Consider the following 22,063-nt stretch of genomic DNA (forward strand, 5'->3'; position numbering starts at 1 on the left):
GACCCCCAAGGTAGCATTCTCAGAAATGCTACCTGTTCCACATGCAGGTACAGTGAGGCAGGCAGAGCTGAGGGTTCTCAATGAGTGGATGAGATGTTGGTGCCAGGAGGAGGGGTTTAGATTTGTTAGGCACTGGGATACATTTTGGGGCAAGAAAGGCCTGTCCAAAAGGGACGAGCTACACTTGAACCAAGATGGAACCAGACTGCTGGTGCCTAAAATCAAAAAGGTTGCAAAGCAGCTTTTAAAATGACGTCTGGGAATAGCCGACAACAGCTGGGCAGTATCCGGTTTGGCAAAAGCCATTCTTTAAAGTGAGAGGGTGCAAAGGATTCATATAAAACAGAAGGGGACAGAGCAGAACCACATAAAGAGTAGACAGAAGGCTGTGCCAGCTGGTCAAAGGAAAGATAGCATACATCAGGTGAGAGATTCAGTGTATAGGTGTTTTTATATGCCAATGCCAGAAGCCTCTGAGCCAAGATGGGTGAGCTGGAGTGCTTGGTTGCTAACGCAGAAATAGACATAGTGGGAATAACAGAAACATGGTGGAACAGTGAGAACCAGTGGGACACTGTTATCCAGGGATACAAGCTATATAGAAAGGACAGGGAGGGGCACCTTGGAGGTGGAGTAGCACTGCATGTTAAAGAAGGGATAGAAACTAACAAGGTAGAAAACCTAGGTGGGCTGGAGTCCTCCACAGAAACCCTGTGGGTGACAGTACAAGGCCTGAAAGGAAACGTGCTACTGGGGACGTGCTATCGCCCTCCGGATCAAAACGCTGACAGTGATTGGGAGTTGCAGGAGGAAATCAGGGAGGCGTCAAGGAGAGGCAGGGCTGTAATTATGGGTGACTTCAATTACCCACACAAAGATTGGGTAAATTCACAGTCAGGTAATGACAAAGAGGTCAAATTTCTAGATACGCTGAATGACTGTGCCCTAGAAGAGTTGGTCTTGGAACCAATCAGAGAGAAGGCAACCTTGTACTTATTTCTGAGTGGCACCCAGGACCTGGTGCGTGATGTCAGTGTCATCGACCCTTTAAGGAACAGTGACCACAGTGCCATCAAATTCAGCATACATGCGGGGAAAGAATCACCAAGGAAGTCTAACACAGACATTTTGAATTTCAGAAGAGGAAACTTCTCCAAAATGAGGAGTATGGTGAAAAGAAAGCTGAAAGGGAAAATCAGGAGAGTCACTTCACTCCAGAATGCATGGAGTTTACTCAAAACCACAATACTAGAAGCCCAGTTAGATTGTATACTCAAAAGGAGGAAAGGTACCACTAAGTCCAGGAAGATGCCAGCATGGCTAAAAGGTACCGTCAAGGAAGCCATAAAAGGGAAAAAGACTTCCTTCCAAAATTGGAAGGCATGTCCAAATGAAGAGAACAGAAAGGAACACAAACTCTGGCAAAAGAAATGCAAGATGACAATAAGGCAGGCAAAAAGAGAGTTTGGGAACATTTAGCTAAAAGTATCAAGGGGAATAACAAAAACTTCTTTAAATACATCAGATGCAGGAAAGCTGCCAGGGAGGTGGTTGGACCATTAGACAATGAGGGAGTGAAAGGGATTATTAAGGAGGAGATGGAGGTTGCAGAGAAGCTAAACGAGCTCTTTGCGTCCGTCTTCACAGCAGAGGACACTGAGCATATAACTGTTCCTGAGCCAGGCTTTTAGGGGATGGAGGCTAAAGAAGAACTGAGTCAGATAGAAGTGACAAGAGATGATGTTCTAAACTGTCTGAAAAAACTGAAAACTAGCAAATCACCAGGGCCAGATGGCATCCACACAGGACTCCTCAAAGAATTCAAAGGTGAAATTGCCGACCTCCTTGCTAAAATATGTAACTTATCCCTGAAATCGGGCTCTGTACCAGAGGACTAGAGAGCAGCAAATGTAACACCGATTATCAAAAAGGGATTCAGGGGGATCCGGGAAACTACAGGCCGGTTAGCTTAACGTCCATTCCAGACAAATTGATGGAAAACATCCTCAAGAATAAAATTATAAAGCACACAGAAGAACAGGCCCTGCTGGGAGTGAGCCAGCATGGCTTCTGCAAAGGTAAATCTTGCCTCACAAACATTTTGGACTTCTTTGAGAGTGTCAACAAGTGTGTGGATCAAGGTGATCCAGCTGACATAGTATACCTGGACTTCCAAAAAGCTTTCGACAAAGTTCCTCATCAAAGACTCCTGAGGAAACTTAGCAGTCATGGGATAAGGGGACAAGTACATATGTGGATTGCCAACTGGTTGAAAGACAGAAAGCAGAGGGTAGGTATAAATTGAGAGTTCTTACAATGGAGAGAAGTAAGAAGTGAGGTCCCCAAGGGATCTGTACTAGGACCAGTGCTTTTTAATTTATTCATAAATGATCTAGAAGTAGGGGTAAGCAGCGAGGTGGCCAAATTTGAAGATGATACCAAACTCTTCCGGGTAGTGAAATCTAAAACGGATTGTGAGGAGTTCCAAAAGGATCTCCAAAAACTGGGGGAGTGGGCAACAAAATGGCAAATGCGATTCAATGTTGGCAAGTATAAAGTGATGCACATTGGGACAAAAAACCCCAACATCAAGTATTCGCTGATCTGATCTGAGCTGTCCGTGACTGACCAGGAGAGGGATCTTGGGGTTGTGGTGGACAGCTCACTGGAAGTGTCAATCAATGTGCGGCAGCTGTGAAAAAGGCCAATTCCATGCTAGGGATCATTAGGAAGGGGATTGAAAATAAAACGGCTAATATTATAATGCCCTTATACAAAACTATGGTGCGGCCAAACCTGGAGTTCTGTGTACAATTCACCACATCTAAAAAAAGACATTGTGGAACTGGAAAAGGTGCAGAAGAGGGCAACCAAGATGATCAGGGGCCTAGAGCACATTTCTTATGAGGCAAGGCTACAACACCTGGGGCTATTTAGTTTAGAAAAAAGAGGACTGTGGGGAGACATGATAGAGGTCTATAAAATCATGCATGGTGTGGAGAAAGTGGATAGAGAGACATTCTTCTCCCTCTCCCATAACACTAGAACCAGGGGTCATCCCATGAAATTGATTGCCAGGAAATCTAGGACCAACAAACAGAAGTGCTTTTTCACACAACGCATAATCAACTTCTGGAATTCTCTGCCACGAGATGTCGTGACAGCCAACAACCTGGATGGCTTTAAGAGGGGTTTGGATAACTTTATGGAGGAGAGGTCTATCAACGGCTACTAGTCGGAGGGCTATAGGCCACCTCCAGCCTCAAAGGCACGATGCCTCTGAGTACCAGTTGCAGGGGAGTAAGAGCAGGAGAGAGGGCATGCCCTCAACTCCTGCCTGTAGACTTCCAGTGACATCTGGTGGGCCAGTGTACGAAACAGGATGCTGGACTAGATGGGCCTTGGGCCTGATCCAGCAGGGCTGTTCTTATGTTCAGATCAAGATGCTGGGACATCCCACCGTGTAGCTTCATATATCACTGCTCTAAAGATATGGGCTAATTATTTCAAGGCTATGGCAATCAACTATAAAGGGAACCTTTTTATTTAATGGTTCATGTTCTGTACTGCATTGTATGTGATTGAATTTGGTGGTTGGTTTTATTTGGTGCAATGGCTACACACAATGAATTTTAAAAACTAAAAATTTATAATTAATGTTTCCAAACAAAAGCCTTAAAACATCAAGCTTACAACTGCAGTCTCTGTAGTTGGAGCAACAGAATGCTTTATTAAACCTAAGAAATTAATATTAGACATTAACCAAACATTCACCACAGCAGTCAGCAAAGGAATCTACATGGGCTTTTGCAGACTAGGAGAAAACATTTTAGTCTGGCATTTTTCATTTGGTCTGTTTTTGAATTGCTATTAATTCAAGTCCCCATGACTAAGCAGGCAATAAAGTGAAACAAGATCTATGCTGCAGAAGGGCCAGGACACAGCTGTTCTAAGGACATGCCCCTTCCACAACAGTGGACATAAGCTATGTTTGCCTTGCTCACTGTACTACTGGCTCCTTGTCTTCACGCATTTCTTGTGGCTTCTTTTATCTTTGCACTCTCTCTTTTTCATATGGAAGCTGCACTGAAATGACATCCAGGAGTAATGCAGTCATTGATCTGAGCACGTTGGGTGGGCACCAAGGCCACCATGAACCAGTGGAGTTGCTCAGATGGCCGCCTTGACACACCAGCATGCTCTGTCCACTTCCCAACATCAGTTTCAAGACTTTGGTAGGGTGTGCCCTCCTGTGAAAAGGCTGTTAAACACATGCTCCGGAGTAGAAGGGGAAATAAGAGACTCCAGGGATACATTCAGAGATAAAGAACTGGAGCAACTAAGAATTCTCTGCAAATACTTCCAATGCAATTACCTGAAAGCATTTTCCAGCATGAATCCAGAGCAGCCCTTTCACAAGGCAAGGCAGTTGCCTCAGGAAGCAGATTACTGGGACACCAGCAGGGCGCCAACATGCTCCCTGCTTCCACCACTGCAGCAACTCTTTGGGAGCCATCTGGCCCTTGCAAGCTTGGCACGAAGTGCAGGGAGAAGAAAGAAAGCAGCCCTCCATTCCTCAAGCTCCTTGCAACACTGGCAAGAAGCTGGTAAAGGGCAATGATGAAAGGGGGCTGGCCTCCACCAGGGGCATGGGGCAGGAAAGCATTTGGCACCTCACCTCAGGCACCACACTACCTTGGCCTGCCCCTGCATGCACCACCGGTTTGGTCTTTCAATGGAACATGAAGTGACACTCGATGTAGGAGTGGAGGAAACAACGTTTGGCAAGAAGAAACCATCTTCCTTCCAACTGCATCTTGGAACTGCACAAAGCTACATATGCCAATTCAACTGAGTCGTTCAAAGGGTATAGAAACCGGTTAGTTTTCCCACTGGGTTTACTTACAAGCAATTCATCCATACTGGTCTGGCATTTTTCTAAGTTGATTCTTTTTATTGCTACGCGTTCTTGTCTGGGTTTGCATAGCGCAGCTTGGACTACAGCTGTAGCACCACTACCTGAAAGAGACAGAAGCAAGAAACACACATAAGAATTGTACAATATTAAGGTGAAGTCATTTTCAAACTGTGTCTTGCAACAACTGGGGTTCCTCATAAACTTGTCAGGAAGTCTTCTCAAGCAGAAGATCAACAAAGGCAAACAAGCTTCCCTGCAAGACAGTTTGCACATTAGGAACACAGGAAGCTGCCATATGGGCCTTCTCTGTAGCCACTCCTGGACTGTGGAATGCGCTTCCTACAGACATCGGTAATTTGAATTCTTTATTGGAATTTAGGAGAGCCCTAAAGACCTACCTGTTCAGCCTGGCCTTCTAGTGCTCTTAAATTGTTTTAAAGGGTCTTTAATGTTTGTGAACTGCCCTGAGCTATTTTGTAAGGGCGGTCTAAAAATTGAATGAATGAATGAATGAATGAATGAATAAACAGACAGATATACTGAGTCAGACCATTGATCCATCTAGCTCAATATTGTCTACACCACCTGGCAGCAGCTTCTCCAAGGTTGCAGGCAGGAATCTCTCTCAGCCCTATCTTGGAGATGCCAGGGAAGGAAGTTGGAACCTTCTGCTCTTTCCAGAATGGCTCCATCCCCTGAGGGGAATATCTTACAGTGCTCAAGCATCAAGTCTCCCATTCATATGCAACCGGGGTGGACTCTGCTTAGCAAAGAGGACAAGTCATGCTTGCTATCACAGGACCAAGTTGCTTTGTAATATGCAGCCATGTGCACTCTTGAGTAAGGATGGGCAGAAGGTATGTGTCAATCCATCAGCAGGACCTCCTACCTCATAAATTTAACATATTTTTGGATTGGGAATGGGAGGAAGAAAACAACAGACCATATCAAAAACTGGACAGCCTACTCTTACTTTTCTTAGAGTAACTTCTCAATTGAAGAAATGGTGAGGCCCTACAGGGCAGAACTTCACTCTGCACAAACCAACTAAACTAAAGTGTACCGTTAAGTCGGTGTCGACTCCTGGTGACCACAGAGCCCTATGGTTGTCTTTTGGTAGAATACAGGAGGGGTTTACCATTGCCTCCTCTCGTACAGTATGAGATGATGCCTTTCAGCATCTTTCTACATTGCTGCTGTCCAGTATTGGTGTTTCCCATAGTCTGGGAAATAGACCAGTGGGGATTCGAACCAGCAATCTCTGGCTTGCTAGTCAAGTCAAACCAACTACACACCTTAAAACTCTGCAGTATACAAGGGAGGGTTCCATTGCAAATATTCAGTACTCCTTGAAGCTAGAAACTCTGGAAGTTACTGTTCTATATTGTGTAAATATGCCATGTAGAGGTTCTGGTTATCATACAAATATATTACTGCTAAAGAATCTTGTCTGCATATCCTCTTTTGCGTATACTGGGATATTTCAAGAAGCAGCTTAAAAATGTTAGCGATATTTGGGAAAGTTTCTACAATAGGGCATGGCCATTATGTTGTTCATTCTCTGCCTTCTAGCACTTTCCCACCACGGGGCACTAAAATAGTTTGGTCTTGCCCTTCTTCCCAGCCCCACTTCACAATTAACGAGGCAGGAGCTTGCTAGAGTGTCACCTAACATAGTATGGTAGCAAGAGCTAAAGCATTTACACTACGCAAACTTGTTTGAGTAATGGCTAATCTCTATAGTAGTTTTCCACTCTCTCACTTGAAAGTAGTTAGGTCAGCCCAAAGGAGAGGGCTCATTTTCAGGTTATTAAACATCTCCTTCTTTGGCTGCATATCCTGAAGTTTCACACCTGGTGGTTTCATGGACATCCCTGCCTACCTGACTGTAGGCAGAAAGCCCAGTGAACGAAGCTGATTTGGGAAGAGGGACATGTTAGGTTTAGGACCATCTGAAGTGATGATTAGGCAAAGGGCTCTTTTGTCCCTTTGACTATAAACACAGTTTACAAAACAGACATTGCATAAGAGAACTGACATAGCTACTTTAGCTGCAAAATATGGAAGCACAGTATAAAAGCTATCAAGTGGTATTTTGATAGGAGTTTCAGTACTCAACACCGGTTGTTAACCAGGGAGCACAGTTCTGCCAAGCAGGCATCCCAGAATGGGAGCTTCCAAATGAATGGAAAATTTGAGGTATAAATTCACAGAGACAGATAGGAATCTCTCACTCCCTCATTATACAGGCACTTGATTTTCTGTGAAGACACCAAATCCTACTGAAGCACACAATCCTCCATGCTATACAACCTCAGCCCTCCAACTGTTATTGGACTACAACTCCCATCATCTCCAGCGACAGTGCCCAGTAATCAAAGATAATGGGAGTTGTCTGACTACAACAGCAGAGGGCTGAAGTTGTGCAGCACTGTCCTATAGGAAGGAGTCGGTTCGTCCATCAGAATGCAACCCATGTTTCCAGCAAAGCCCCCCTTTTTCAAAATGAAACTTTTAAAAAGTTCTATCAAACTGGCCAACAGACACACTTATGATATACCTCAATTGGCCCTCCTCAAAACACAAAGTTGCACTCCGTGAAACTGGCACGTCCCAGACTAATACAACTTGTGCACAAAAAGCCTCTTGTAACAAAGCTTTACAATGGGAATTCAGTTACGTGCCTAATCTAGTACAATAGGGCGCTCTTCCCTCCCATCTGACAACAGAACTGACACAATGCCTCATGACTGGAAGTTATTGTCTGTGCTTTAATTGATGTTTGCTTACTTATTTAGGAGTAGGATGTTTTGTAAGCAATTTGTACTGTCATGCTTTGAAGTCAAAGCTTTGAACTCAGCATATCTACTCAATTATATTATCAAAATACACGTCAAAAAAAAAATCAGCACCACAGTGTCGCAACAAGTGCTTTGATAATTGTGCCCTTTTCTCCCCAATAATCTTTTTTTAAAAAACAGTAACGAGGAACAGGTCATCATGCCGAAAAAAGAGAGCACTGCTTTTGCAACTCTGGTTGCGTATTGGAGGAGAACACTTTAGCATACAGATATGAACAATGCATGTATCCCAGTCCTCTTTTTAGAAGTCCCACTAAATAATGGGACAATGCAACATAAATGCACTGAACAAACTTAGGCTTAGTTCACTAGCCAGGCATCATCTGCAGCTGCCACCAATCCCCTCTCTTTTTGGCATTTTCTGGCAGAAAGCTTTGGAGAGAAGCAGGTCTTGTGTCACTTGCTCTGAGAGAAGGAGATGGTAAGAAACAGTGGGAGCCCTCTCCTACTGCTCAGAAAGGATTCCTGCTGTTTCTTACCTTCTCAGAAATGGCAGTGGAAATCAGACCTCTGGTGAGGAGATCTGTGTGGTGCTGGGTGTCCTGCTCGCCAGAAAATTGGGGGCACTCGACACTGGTGAGCTGGCAAGAAGATCTGAAGATGCCTGGCATGGAGGATCACACAGTCATCATGGCAGGAGCTCTTAAGCTGTCAGAGCACGACTAATTCCGTATATACAGCTGTATAATTTTATGTTTCATTATTTAAATTGTAGGCCACTAAAATTGTGCAATTTTATCACAGAAAGGCAGGATATAATTGTATGCCTCTAAAGAGACAAAAATCTCAAATCCCAGCATGTGGATTTTGCCCCACATTAAAACACCAAGAAAGCTCAGTTAACATTACTCAGTGGACGTGTGCGCGCGTGCACGCACATGTGTGTGTGTGTGTGTGTGTGTGTGTGTGTGTGTGTGTTACAGAACGAGGAATTGCTACAAGACAATGACCCTGCAACACAGAGATATGTTCCAAACCAACTTTTGTATAGCACTTGCTTTGCATGCATCAGGTCCTCACAGAATTAACCACCACCACCACCACCCCCGATTATCTCCAGGTAGGGGGCAGAAAGACCCCTGCCTGAAACCCTGGAGAAATGCTACCAGTCAATATAGAGATTTCTATATTAGGCAGCATAAAAATTAAATAAATAATAGTAATAATAATACTGAGTTAGATGGAACAATGATCTGAACTATGGTAGCTTTATATTATGCTCCTCAAGAACAGGAGGAGACCAAAGCTACCCTCAGAATTGCTTCACACACACACACACCCCAAGATACAGAAATGAAGCAGGGCCATGGAGACGCTTATATTTTTTGTGAACAACTTTGCAAGCTTCAGGTCTAGTGACCCTATTAAGTTTGGACATATTGAATATTGCAGGACATATATGTAAACCAAACCTATTGTTTAACAGTATCTCTTTATTATACTTGCAGAAGTGAAATTACACACTAGGGAAGTGAAAGTTCTGTAGATCCAGCAATGGTGATTTCATCTTATTTAGGATTTAAATAAAGTGCTGGGGGGAAATTTGCAGCATGACTTATTCTTCCTTGATCTCACAGCTGCAGGCCGTAAAACAAAAGGCACTCCCAACTTGGACACACAAAAGGGCTAGGCTCCTCCCCATGACACTTCCTTCCTCTTTTATCCGAGCAAAGGATTATGGGATAGGGAAGCACACAAGCAACAGTGTCAAAACTGTGAATGAAGTATGTACTGAGCCAAAGCAGAAGAGTTCCTGTGGGTATGAACTTAGCTACAACAAGGCAAGAACTAAGGCAACATAAACATACCTTGAGCATCTACACAGATATTAGTTTATCCAAATATCTGGATGCTCCCACCCACATATTAAACAATACCCAGTCTCAAATGAGAAGTGGCCATTTTATCCTAATCTTCACTGGTACAATCCTCAGAATAGTAGGGGGCCACTCTGGGACTGTGAAATCAGCACAATGAAGCTCATTAAATGAAAGCTTTTGAGGCAGGATTGGTTTGTTTGCATAAAACTTGCCACTAGAGGACCAACACAAGAGAGCACGACAGCATCAATACAGGCAGCCATCTTACCACATGGTAAGGTTTTCTATCGTGTAGACACTGTTGTTTCTTAATACCACAGGCATAGTATCCATTGGACGAGCAGGGATGCCACCCCTGCCCTGCCACTATTTGTTGGCCGCCACAGGGGTGGGGGGTGAGCTGAGCAAGGCAGGCTGCCCCCCGTGGAGGCGGCACCAGGCGCTGTGGCTGGCAGGCCTCTCCGGCCAAACTGCGCACCTGCGCAGTTCAACTACGGACGTCGTATGCCTGTGACATCATGGTGTTGGGATGGCCCAGGAGGAGGTAGGAGCAGCGGCAGGGAGATGTTGGTTGCCCCACCCCTTGCACCTGACATCAGATGCAGGAAGTGTGGCTTAGGGGTGTGGCTTAGGGCCCTGGGGCACACACATGCTTCTCGTGTGCTTCTCACGCGCAATCGGGGGGAGGCTGCCCAGATTTTGTCCCCTGGCCCCCGAGGGTCTCGCTATGCCCCTGCTTAATATACACAGTGTCAGGTTTTACTGCCATATACTTTTCTGCTTGGTGAATCCAGAGCTGCCTGTCCTGTGGCAATGTTCCCACAAGATGAAATGGTGGTCTGTATTCCCCAAAACAGTGGTTAGCCGAGTCAAATGAGTATGCAAGTACCCAAAATGACAGAACCTGGCGGCTAGGAGTTAGAGTAATATAAGGGGTTCGTGGAGTCAGACTCCATTTTCCTCCCTTCACTCCCCCAGAGATCACATGAAGAGGCAGAGATAAGGGTGAGGGTGCCTTTTATTTTAGAAACAAGTAACCAAAGTGCTAGCACCCTCCTTTGACCACGTCTGCTTTTTGTTCTGCAGACACCCTTCTTTCCTCATGGTCAAACATACCAGGCTCCATTCCCAATTAAAAAATGGCCCGCCCACCCTCACCCCCTATGCTTACTGCCCTTCTTGTCCAGCTTCATTTGCCACCTAACTCCAAACAGCACTGACCATTGGGGCTCTGGGCTCATTTGGCCTCGATATTCAGCTTTCTGAAAGGTTCACTGCCCTGCTCCTTTCTTATCAAGTTCTTGAAAGTCCCCAAGGCGCAGAGGCGTAACTAGGGAAAATGGCGCCCGGGGCAAGCACTGAAATTGCGCCCACCCCACCCCCGCCGCCCCCTTAGCTAAGCAGGGTCCACCCTGGTTTGCATTTGAATGGGAGACTAGAAGTGTGAGCACTGGAAGATATTCCCCTCAGGAGATGGAGCCACTCTGGGAAGAGCATCTAGGTCCCAAGTTCCCTCCATGGCAGCATCTCCAAGATAGGGCTGCAAGAGACTCCTGCCTGCAACCTTGGAGAAGCCGCTGCCAGACTGGGTAGACAATACTGAGCTAGATAGACCAATGGTCTGACTCAGTATATGGCAGCTTCCTATGTTCCTAAATACTACTGCAGCGCGCACACAAGACACCTGTCCCATCCTGACACTCAGCCAACTTCCATAATCAAGATCCTACACACACACACACACGCACCCAGAGGCGTAACTAGGGAAAATGGCGTAACTGGGGGGGGGGGACCAACACACACACACACACACAGAGGGCTTAGGAAGGAGCGCACCCCTCATCCTACAGCTAATTTAAAATGAATTAAAGGAGGAACACAACGGGAAGCAGCGTGGAGGAAGGGGCGGGGAGGAACCAACACACACACACACAGGGCTTAGGAAGGAGAGCACCCCTCATCCTACAGCTAATTTAAAATTGATTAGAGGAGGAACGCAACGGGAAGCAGCGTGGAGGAAGGGGGGGGAACCAACACACACACACACACACACACACACGGCTTAGGAAGGAGCGCACCCCTCATCCTACAGCTAATTTAAAATTGATTAGAGGAGGAACGCAATGGGAAGCAGCGTGGAGGAAGGGGCGGGGGGGGAACCAACACACACACACACACAGGGCTTAGGCTCCCAAGTGTTTGCACCTCCGCCTGAGGGAAAGGATGGAGACCCAGGAACTGCTGCCTGCCTGGTGCTGCTCAACCGATGACGGCAGGGGCTGCACTGTCCCTGCCGCGTTAAGACCATCTTCGAGCCCCAGCAAGGAGAACAACCGCCGCCCCAGCCAAGGCAACGGCACCAAATAAAGATTAATTTAAGGCACACAAACCTTTTCTTGTTCGAATCCCTCTTAATGTTGTTGTCCTCCTGTGCCTGCGCCCAGCCAGCAGCAGCAATGCTCTCCCAGTCCCACCCTGCCTCGTCGCCAATGCCACGTGCAGAAGGCGAGCTGGGAGGACTCACGCATGCTCAGAAAGTTGCGTGCGTGCGTGTGCGAGTGGGAGAGAGACCCTGGCAAGCGGCAAGCCACTAGAGGGCCTGATCATAAACTCCACTCCACAAGGTTAGAACGAACGAAGGCAAGCGCCAAGCGCCCTTTTTGTAAGGGAGGGGAGGGCCAGACAGGCATGTGCGACTGGTGGGGAAGGCGGCGCCGCGGGGCGGGAAGTGAGAGCGTTAACGAGCGGAGTGATATATGATTAATGAAATGACGGTGACGCCGATTCGCCGAAGCAAGCAGCAAGCAGGCAGGCACTGCAGTGCAACTTTAGGCGCCCGCGCTGCGGCGCCCAGGAGCAATGGGGGGGGGCACCGGGACCCGGGGAGGGGGACTGCTCAATGCGTCCCACACTGCCTGCTGTGCACAAAATAATAATAATTTAAAAAACCCGAACAAAAAAAAAATTCCAGAAAGGCAGGGGCTTGGTGGGGGCACTTTTTGGCGCCCCCCACATGATCAAACAGAGTGGCGCCCAGGGCACGTGCCCCCCCTGCCCCCCCTATCGTTACGCCCCTGCCAAGGCCAACACTTAACCCAGTCACAGGAGAGGAGCACGTAGCTGCCGCTGAAGGCAGTCATCACTCTGGGCATAGTATCTGCCCCTCCAACAGAGTTTAGTTCTCATGATTGCACCAACCGTACTCACACATTATGTTCAATGAGCATACAATAGGCATACAGTGTAAACATGTGAATAGCTGCACATGCGATGCTGAATGCACGTAGAGTCATAGACTTTCCATCTGTACCTATATTTTGCCCCCAGACACCTGAACACAAATAGATGTTTGTGTGAATGACTGCATACACATTCATTTTAACAGGGAACATGCATACAGACCCTCTCAAATACAGGTAGAGTGAGGAAGTTTACTGATGTATATGCATTGAGCAGATATGAATACAAAGAACAAAGATTGTATGTGTGTTGAACATATCTTGTAAATAGAGCTTTTGAGAGAGTATGTACCCTGGTTCACTTCTAAAGTGAATGCTGGTAACACCATTCACACACACACACAAAACATACAAGCATACAGACACCTGAACACATGTAGAACATAATATGTCTGACTGGCGCTATGAGGAGTACCTCTTCTCTCCTCCAGGTGGCCATTAGGCAAGCGTGATGGCAAGTATGCTCACGTCATTCTGGTTCCCAATGTATTTAAAAACAAACGTGGAGCTTGTACTAGGGATGTGCACAGAATTGGTTCCGTGCACTCCTGGGAGGGCGGCGGGGGGGGGGTTCTTTAAGAAGCAGGGGAAGCGATGCCTACCTGCCAGCCTCCACCCTGCCACTTTTCCCCTGCCAGCGCTCTTGCCAAAAGTGGGCATGCAGGGATGCAGCAGCCCCGGTCCACACTGCCATGCAAATGGCTGCCACAAGGAGCCACCCCTGCCCCTGAAAGAAACCACCCCACCCCCCAAACTGGCTCGAACACTGGCTCAGCACTCCTAAAATGGAGCACCGAATGGTTCCGTGCACATCCCTAGCTTGCACACACGACTCAATCGTATAAGCAATATCGCTCCTGTTGTGCTGGAATGAGGATGGGCTTGCTTATTTAAAGTGCACAGCCCACTGAAGACAGTGTAGTGGACAGACAGTAGCCACATACTTTGCCGCACATTCTGGCATGTGTTTTGGGGCAGATCTGAATTATGCCTAGTATTTCCTTAGGTGGATTCAGGTGATAAGGTGGGGAAGATTACTAAGACTGACAACAGCTTTTATTTCTGCCTCAATATTTCTGCCTCTTTATTAGTGGGTTGTACGGGTCAAAACGGCAGAGCAACCTACCAACAAAAACATACCATAAGAGCAGACATTTTAAAAAAAAAACATATGAGTACGCACACACGCACATGCCTTAGACGGAACACTGCATAAGAGGAGGACTGACTGCAGCTTAGGAAAAAACATGCATTTAGTGAGTAAACGTACATTGGCACACAACAACTGAGGACTAAACACAAAACAGTTTATAAAACATTTTCATTAACATTTGAAAGACATCCAACACAAAACCAAGAGCACTCCAACTTAACGATACTGTACAATTAAAGGGAGCCTAGAAACAATTGCCTCAAATTACGGAGAGAGCCAGACCTATTGCTAAATTTTAAAGAGACTCACTAGAACACACACACACCCCAAAACATTTTCAGTTTAACACATGGCAACACTGAACTATTTATTTCCATAAACAAAAAACCCTGAAGTGCTGCCAGAACATGGTAGCAATGCATGGAGCAAGAGATAAATGAACATCTTTACTACACAGCAACCGTAGCTAGGAGTGGAGAAAATAACTGCATGCAACACGTCAGCACAGATCTGGGAAGCGATCAAGTCATGACGTATTTATTTACCATGTGGAAATCTGGTTGCCTCTACCCAGCCACCACATTCCGAGATCCATCCCTACTTATTGCTCTCTTTCCTGATCTTTTCTGTGCAAGAGTTGTACTTCACTGGAGAGGTACAGGCCTCCCCGCACATGCACAGTTCATCCATTGTCAAACCCAGCACTGCTATGCTCCATGGGCATTGCCCAAATTCTCCTTTATCGTTTTAGGAGTGGAAAAATGTTATTGGTATTATTGTGCTAATTCACTGTCGACATATTGCTAATCTCTTCTGCTTTCTTTTAACACCATCCAAACCACCCCCACCCCCAACCCCAGACCATCCACAGTCCCAAAACCCAGTCTTTTAAATACAGTCTCCATGTCCATCATCACCCTTATCTTTCTTTGGTACAATCCATCAAATATGTTGTGTTTGGGTATGCAGGAACAGATGCACAAATTCAGCATATCTTAGCATGGAGGGCAGGAGGGAGAGGGAAACAAACACCCCTATGAAACCACAATTTTTGATGAAGAAACTATGTATTTACAGGAAAAGCAAAACAACTGGATGGCTGGCACGTACATCCTGCTCATTTGAAGGCCCCACTGAATCAGCCTCCAGCATCATTTCCAATTCACTCCCTGCTGGGAATCAGCATGGTGGAGGGATTAAAGGTTGCAAAAATCTAAGAGAGGCACCTTCACTCTTGCTGAAAGTCGCCTGCTCCTCAAATGCAATTCTCCACTTTATTCAGAGAGCAAGCCTTCCCCTCTCTTCCGGGTATTCCACCTGCATCATCTCTGTTCCTGCAAATTCCCTCAGGAGACCAGCAAAGAGGATATGAGGATCTGGCCACAGCTACACATTCCTTCAAGGCTTTGCTACCTTAACACGCTTAATGTGAAGCTGCCCTTAGGGCATTTGGAAGCTTCAGCTGATGCAGAATGCTGTGGCAAGGCTACCAACTACAGCTGGTTTGTGGGAAGCATATCACTCCATTCCTGTTCCATCTGCACTGACTTCTTGCTTAATTTAAGAGAAATGGGTATTATATTTAATTTAATATAAGAGCAATTTAAGAGAAATGGGTTTTATATTTAAAGTTCTACAAGGTTTATGGCTAGGATACCTTAAGACAAGGGAGCTCAACCACAGGACCCCAAATGTTGTTGGCTACAATGGCTGGGGATGATGGGAGTTGTAATCCAACGACATCTAGGGCCCAAGGTTCAGAATCTCTGCCTTAAGGACCGTCTCCCCCTGTAAGTGCCAACCCAGCCCATGCAGTCATCAGAATAGGTCCTTCTGTGGTTCCCACCACTGGCTGACATGTGATTGGTGCGAAGAGGAGAAAGAGCAAAAGAAAACACATTCAGATTGCTGAATTCCCTATCCCATTTAGCCCTGCCTTTTGTTTTTTTCCATCCAGTTAAGAGGTTTTGTTTAGGTATACATTTGGCAAGCTTGTAGTTTGTTTTATTCTCCCAGAGCCCGATGTACTTTTGGCTTTGTAATTTGCTTGCCGATATCATTTTGATATTTTACTGAATTGTGTTTTGTTTTTATTGCAAACCACCTTGAGCACCTAATTCTCAAGGCAGACTATTTAAAATGTCATAGGAAAAGTGGTATATAAGAAGTTATGTCAACGAATTCCTGAAGATTCAAGTAGTGAGCAGTAGCTTGCCACTGGAAAGGGGGCAGGCCGCTTGTCCAGAGACTGACAAGAACCTGGAGCCTATCCTAATAGAGAGGGGCAGAAATATGTCAAGCAGATTGGTGTGGACGAACCGATCTAAAGATGCAGGTTGCGCTTCCATTTATCATGCAGCTGCTAAAATAGACAGCAAGTCTGCAGTGAAGCCTGTTTTATATGGCTTTAGATACTTCCTTGAGAAATACCACAATTGAAGCTAGTGAACAATGTGTTGGCCTGAACACACACCCAATCTGCAGGTGCTCCAAGAGGCTTGAACTGGTTACATATTCCACCTCGCAAGGTACAAAAGGATTGCCCTGGCACACCACCAGAACAGCAAGTAATTAGACCATGATATAAACAATAGACCACAAGAGGTTATTGTTCATGAAGCCTCTGTCAAATAAATGTCACTTGATGAGGAAGTTCCCAGAGAAGAATGTATCTGCACAATTTGGACTTACCAATCAGCAAATTCAGCAAGACTACTGAAGATTCACTGCTCACTCCTCCAACAAGTGAACACAGACAAGCATTTCGCCACACACTTCCACACGAATATGTGGTAAAATCTTCCTTACCACTTGGGATGATATAGATAAGAACATAAGAACAGCCCTGCTGGATCAGGTCCAAGGCCCATCTCCTCCAGCATCCTGTTTCGCACAGTGGCCCACCAGATGCCTCTGAGAAGCCCACAGGCAGGAGTTGATAACCAACCCCTAAGTGGGCAAGCTTCCCAGGGTTCTTTGAGAGCAACAAACTCCTACAGATGACCAATATATATGAGGCTTCAACAGCTCCCTCCTTCGCTCCACAGGATCCATTCTGGAGTATTTATTACTGCCATATCCACACCCCTAACATAGTTGAACGGTGGCAATTTAAATAGCAGCATATTTTCTCAACTCTCTAATCATAATGATGATAGAACACAAAGGGCTGCTAGAGTTTAGAGATTGCTAAAGGGTCTCCAATTCACATGACAGGATATTGCGCAGGAGGCCCAGATGGGTGCCAAAAGCACACCTGGGCATTAAACAGCACTAGGCTCAGCAAAACCATATCATCTAGGCACTTTGATTTATACTGCCTATGAACTGCCAACCCTTCAACGTATTGCAATAGCTTGAGGATGTATGTGCAGAGGTTGTTTGAGGGGGATGAAGAATTGCGCATGGGGCTACCTGCAAATCTGCACTGGACAATGGAGCAAGACAGAAGTATAGGAAGTGCAGTTTGTACACCAACAGTAATGCCAGAAGTGTAGCCTTCTCTCCAGTACTCTATTCCTGCTATTTATAGGGGCAACATCCAGCACACTGCTTTCCTCGGGAATGTAACAGCACAGAAAATGTGAGGGTTCAGAAATTTCCCCCATTTGGAAAACATAGCCCAAATGCAAGATGAGTCAACCCCTGAAAAGGTTTGACTTGAATCGATATCTCTGATTGGGAATACCAATGGAAAAAGAATGTGAAATTTACTTTGTGTACCAATCTAAGGGGAAATTGGTATAAGATGTTCTTCAGATGATATGTAACTCCTTTGATTATTAATAAAATAAATGATTCTTTTTCTAAGAAATGTTGGAAATGTAACTCACATTCAGGCTCATTCTACCATATGTGGTGGAGTTGTGGTAAAGCTCAACAGTTTTAGAAACAAATTCATATTAATTATTATTGTTATTGTTTACACAGTCAAACAGGTGTTATTGACTGGTTTGTTTTATCCAGACATCGAGTCCTTCCCAAGGACCTGGGATGCCAGAATTGTATTGTCAATGTTGTTGCTCTTGTTATAGATATCGTCGCAGAATATAGGGTGTTCCCAGTAAAGCTGCTTTTTGTAATTGGCTGATGGTGATTTCTGTGGCCCCTATGGTGCTGAGGTGCTCTTCAAGGTCTTTTGGAACTGCACCCCGGACGCCAATGACCACTGGGATTATTTTGGTCTTTTTCTGCCACAGCTTTTCAATTTCAATTTGTAGATCTTTGTATTTGGTGAGTTTTTCTATTTCTTTTTCTTCTATTCTGCTATCCCCTGGTATTGCTATGTTGATTATTTTCACTTGTTTTTCTTTCTTCTCGACTACAGTTATATCTGGTGTATTGTGTGACAGATGTTTGTCTGTTTGTAGTCGGAAGTCCCATAATATTTTTACATCTTCATTGTCTACAACTTTTTCAATTTTATGGTCCCACCAATCTTTGGCTACAGGTAGCTTGTATTCTTTGCAGATGTTCCAGTGTATCATCCCTGCTACCTTGTCATGCCTTTGTTTGTAGTCAGTCTGTGCGATCTTTTTACAACAGCTGATTAGGTGGTTTCTTTCTTCAAGTTGCCATTCTTAAGCCATTGCCAGGTCTTGGTGATGTCTGATTTCCCACTTATATTGTGCAAATATTGACCATGCAGGGGCTTATTTTTCCATTTTTTCTGCTCGGTTCTTGACTTGTTCTTTCTTGTAGGCCTGCTTTGTTTCATTGGTGTTTAATAGTTTTGCATTATTGACCATTTGAAGTGCATCTTCTTCACTGTCCTTGATATATTCTTCAAGGCCTCTTTTCTCCTCCTCTACTGTTTGATGGACTTGCAGCATTCCTCTTCCACCTGAGCTGCGAGGGAGGCATAGCCTATCTACATCACTGCGGGGGTGCAGAGCATGATTGATGGTCATGATTTTCCTGGTCTTACGATCTAGCGTCTCTAGCTGTGCCTCGGTCCAGTCTATTATTCCTGCAGGGTATCTGATAACAGGTATAGCCCAGGTGTTGATGGCTTGTATGGTGTTCCCGCCATTGAGTTTGGACTTGAGGGTTTTTCTAACTCTCCTGATGTATTCACTTCCAAGTTTTCTTTTCACTTCAGTGTGTGCGATGTTATCAGCCTGGAGAATGCCTAAGTATTTGTAAGGTTCTTTCTCTTCCAAGTTCTTGATCTTGCTTCCATTGGGCAGTTCTATTCCTTCTGTTTTTGTTATTTTCCCTCTGTTCATTATTAATGCAGCACACTTGTCTAGTCCAAACTCCATTGCTATATCGCTACTGAATATACAGACAGTGTTTAGCAGTGATTCGATTTCTGACTGGGACTTTCCATACAACTTCAGATCGTCCATGTATAGTAGATGGTTGATTTGACTTGATGTTTTAGATGTTTGGTATCCGAGACCTGTTTTGTTGAGTACTTGTGAAAGTGGGGTCATGGCGATTACAAACAACAGAGGCGATAGTAAGTCCCCTTGGAAAATGCCTCTTCTAATGCTAACCTGTCCAAGTGTCTCGTCATTGATTGTTAACTGTGTATTCCACATGCTCATTGCTTTTTTTAAATAAATATCTGATCGTTTTTGCTGACACCAGTTGTTTCTAAACATTTTAGTATCCATGTGTTTCTTGTACAAGAAGGCTTTCTTGTAGTTAATCCATGCAACACTTAGATTTGTTTTTCTTCTCTTGCAATTTTCTAAAATCATGTTGTCAATCAGCAGGTGGTCTTTTGTCCCTCTGGTGTTTGGGCAATTTCCCTTCTGTTCAACTGGAAGCTGTTTGTTAGTTAATAAGTGTTGCATTACTTCATCTGTTATTATTCCAGTTAATAATTTGAACATGGTTGGCAGGCAGGTTATCAGTCTATAATTACTAGCAACCACACCTTTTGCTGGATCTTTCATGATGAGATGAGTTTTCCCAGTTGTTAACCATTGTTCAATATCACCTCCTTGCAAAATGTGATTGAACTGTTTTGATAGTTTATGGAGGCTTGTTAGGTGTTTAAGCCAAAAGCCATGCAGTTCATTGTCACCTGGTGCAGTCCAATTTTTAATTTTCTTTGCTCTTTCACTTATTAATTCTGGTGTTATTATTCAATCTTGCATTTATTGGTTACATTTTTCGACCTCTTTCACCCATTAGAGTCTATTGGATTGTCCCATAGTTTCCGCCAGAATTGCAGTTTTTCTTCTTTATTTGGTGTTTCTATGTTTCTTGCAGTTTCTCCTTCTATGCTTTAGAATACTATTAATTATTATTTATTATTATTATTATTATTAATTTGATTTCTATACTGCCCTTCCAAAAATGGCTCAGGGTGGTTTACACAGAGAAATAATAAATAAATAAGATGGATCTCTGTCCCCAAAGGGCTTACAATCTAAAATCAACTTAAGATAGACACTAGCAACAGTCACTGGAAGTACTGTGCTGGAGGTGGATAGGGCCAGTTACTCTCCCCCTGCTCAATAAAGAGAATGACCACGTTAAAAGGTGCCTCTTTGCCAAGTTAGCAGGGGAATGAAAATTGAACAAGTCTTAGAAGTTAAGATTCCCTTTCTTCCAGAAATTTTTCTTTTAAGTATGATAAAACCTTATATTCCTGCCAAATTAAATGAATTGCGCTTATATGTGATTACAGCGGCTAGGATTATATATGCTTCTAACTGGCGTATTTTGGAAATCCCTTCCTTAATCGATTGCTTTTTGAAAGTGTGGGACTATGTTTCAATTTCAAAAGTCTCTGCTTATGTACATGGTATATCTACTGAATCATTCATGTCTGTTTGGGAACCCTTTATAAATTATAATATCCATTATGGTCAAACTTTGTTCCTGTTTTCTGGATTTGACTTATAGTGTTCTCGATAGGTAACTTACAAGAAGCTGATCAGATTTTACAACTTTAAGAGTCTGAATTTCTTTTGCTTTATCTTGTACTAGATATCTTTTCTTTACTGATGTAATTAATTAGAAAAATGAAGTTTTTCATTATGAAAAATGATTGGTTTTATATTGTCTTTATGGTGATTTGTTTCCGTCTCCTTTGGTTTACTTCTTAATAAAAATTCTTATTAAATTAAAAAAAAAAAGGTTTGACTTGGGGTTAGGTTAGCTCAGGGCCAGCCACCTATCCCCTCTTTGCCCTTTCCAAGACAAACCTTCCAAAGTCAGGGAGGGCGGGAGGATGAACCAGCAACAGAGGAGGCCCAGTTTTAAAGTTCCATTGTGTTCCTGGTAACAAAATGGAGGCTTCCAAACTTACCCAAACTTCTAAATGCTACCCAGAACACTGAGAGATGCTGCTGTAAATGCCTCGTAGTTCAGTTGATTCAGTCAGAAGGACTCTCCACACGCTTGTGAAAGGGGGTGAGTAGGCAGAGACTGGGGCAGAGAAGGATGCTAGAGCACTCCTCAACACTATTCTTTTCCAGGAATTCCCAGGGGGCAGGGAGTTCAGAAAGCCCAGGCCCATTCTGAATGAAGATGGGTAAGTTTTGTCTATCTTGTCAGTAGATGCTATTGTCCATTGAGAGATCTTGTGCATGTTGCCAGGATTTAATGTAAGAAGAAGGAAGTGCTTTGGGTAACCTTAAGTACAACAAGAGTCAATCTGTTTGCCAATATATACACAGAAGTTCCACTTAATAAGTAATGGGATAAATATTTGAAGAGCCAAGCAATCTCCTGTCTAACTTTGGGATCCAGCTAGAGGTTACAGGGGAGAGGTTTAAAACTCCTGAGGGTCTTTTAAATCTATATTTTATGAATTCATATATTATATAAATAATACACACACACACACACACACCACACAACAAGAACAGCTGTGAATTTGATTTAGAATTTGACTTGGAGGAACCACAGGGTAAAGGGGTGCTTGGAGAGAGGGGAAGGCTTAAAGACCCCTCCTCCCTGCCATTTCTCCACCAAATTCATAGCATTCTGCAGCACACACTTCAAGGAACCGTTTAAAGTAGGGTTTCTTAACCTTGGGCCCCCAGATGTTGTTGGACTACAACTCCCAAAATCCCCAAGCACAAAGGCCATGTCTGGGGATTCTGGGA

General features: G+C 44.4%; 1 protein-coding gene across 5 annotated transcripts in view; it reads right to left on the minus strand.

The window, feature by feature from the left end:
• STK39 (serine/threonine kinase 39) overlaps nucleotides 1-22,063 on the minus strand; it is a 198,351-nt gene that overhangs the window by 129,846 nt on the left and 46,442 nt on the right. For all 5 annotated transcript variants that reach the window (XM_053264741.1, XM_053264765.1, XM_053264774.1 and 2 more), the window contains exon 2: nucleotides 4,907-5,019. In XM_053264741.1, coding sequence (XP_053120716.1) covers nucleotides 4,907-5,019 — 113 coding nt within the window. The remainder of the gene's footprint in view (nucleotides 1-4,906; nucleotides 5,020-22,063) is intronic.

This window comes from Hemicordylus capensis, chromosome 1 (genome assembly GCF_027244095.1).
Source record: "Hemicordylus capensis ecotype Gifberg chromosome 1, rHemCap1.1.pri, whole genome shotgun sequence".
Taxonomy (NCBI): Eukaryota; Metazoa; Chordata; class Lepidosauria; order Squamata; family Cordylidae; genus Hemicordylus; species Hemicordylus capensis.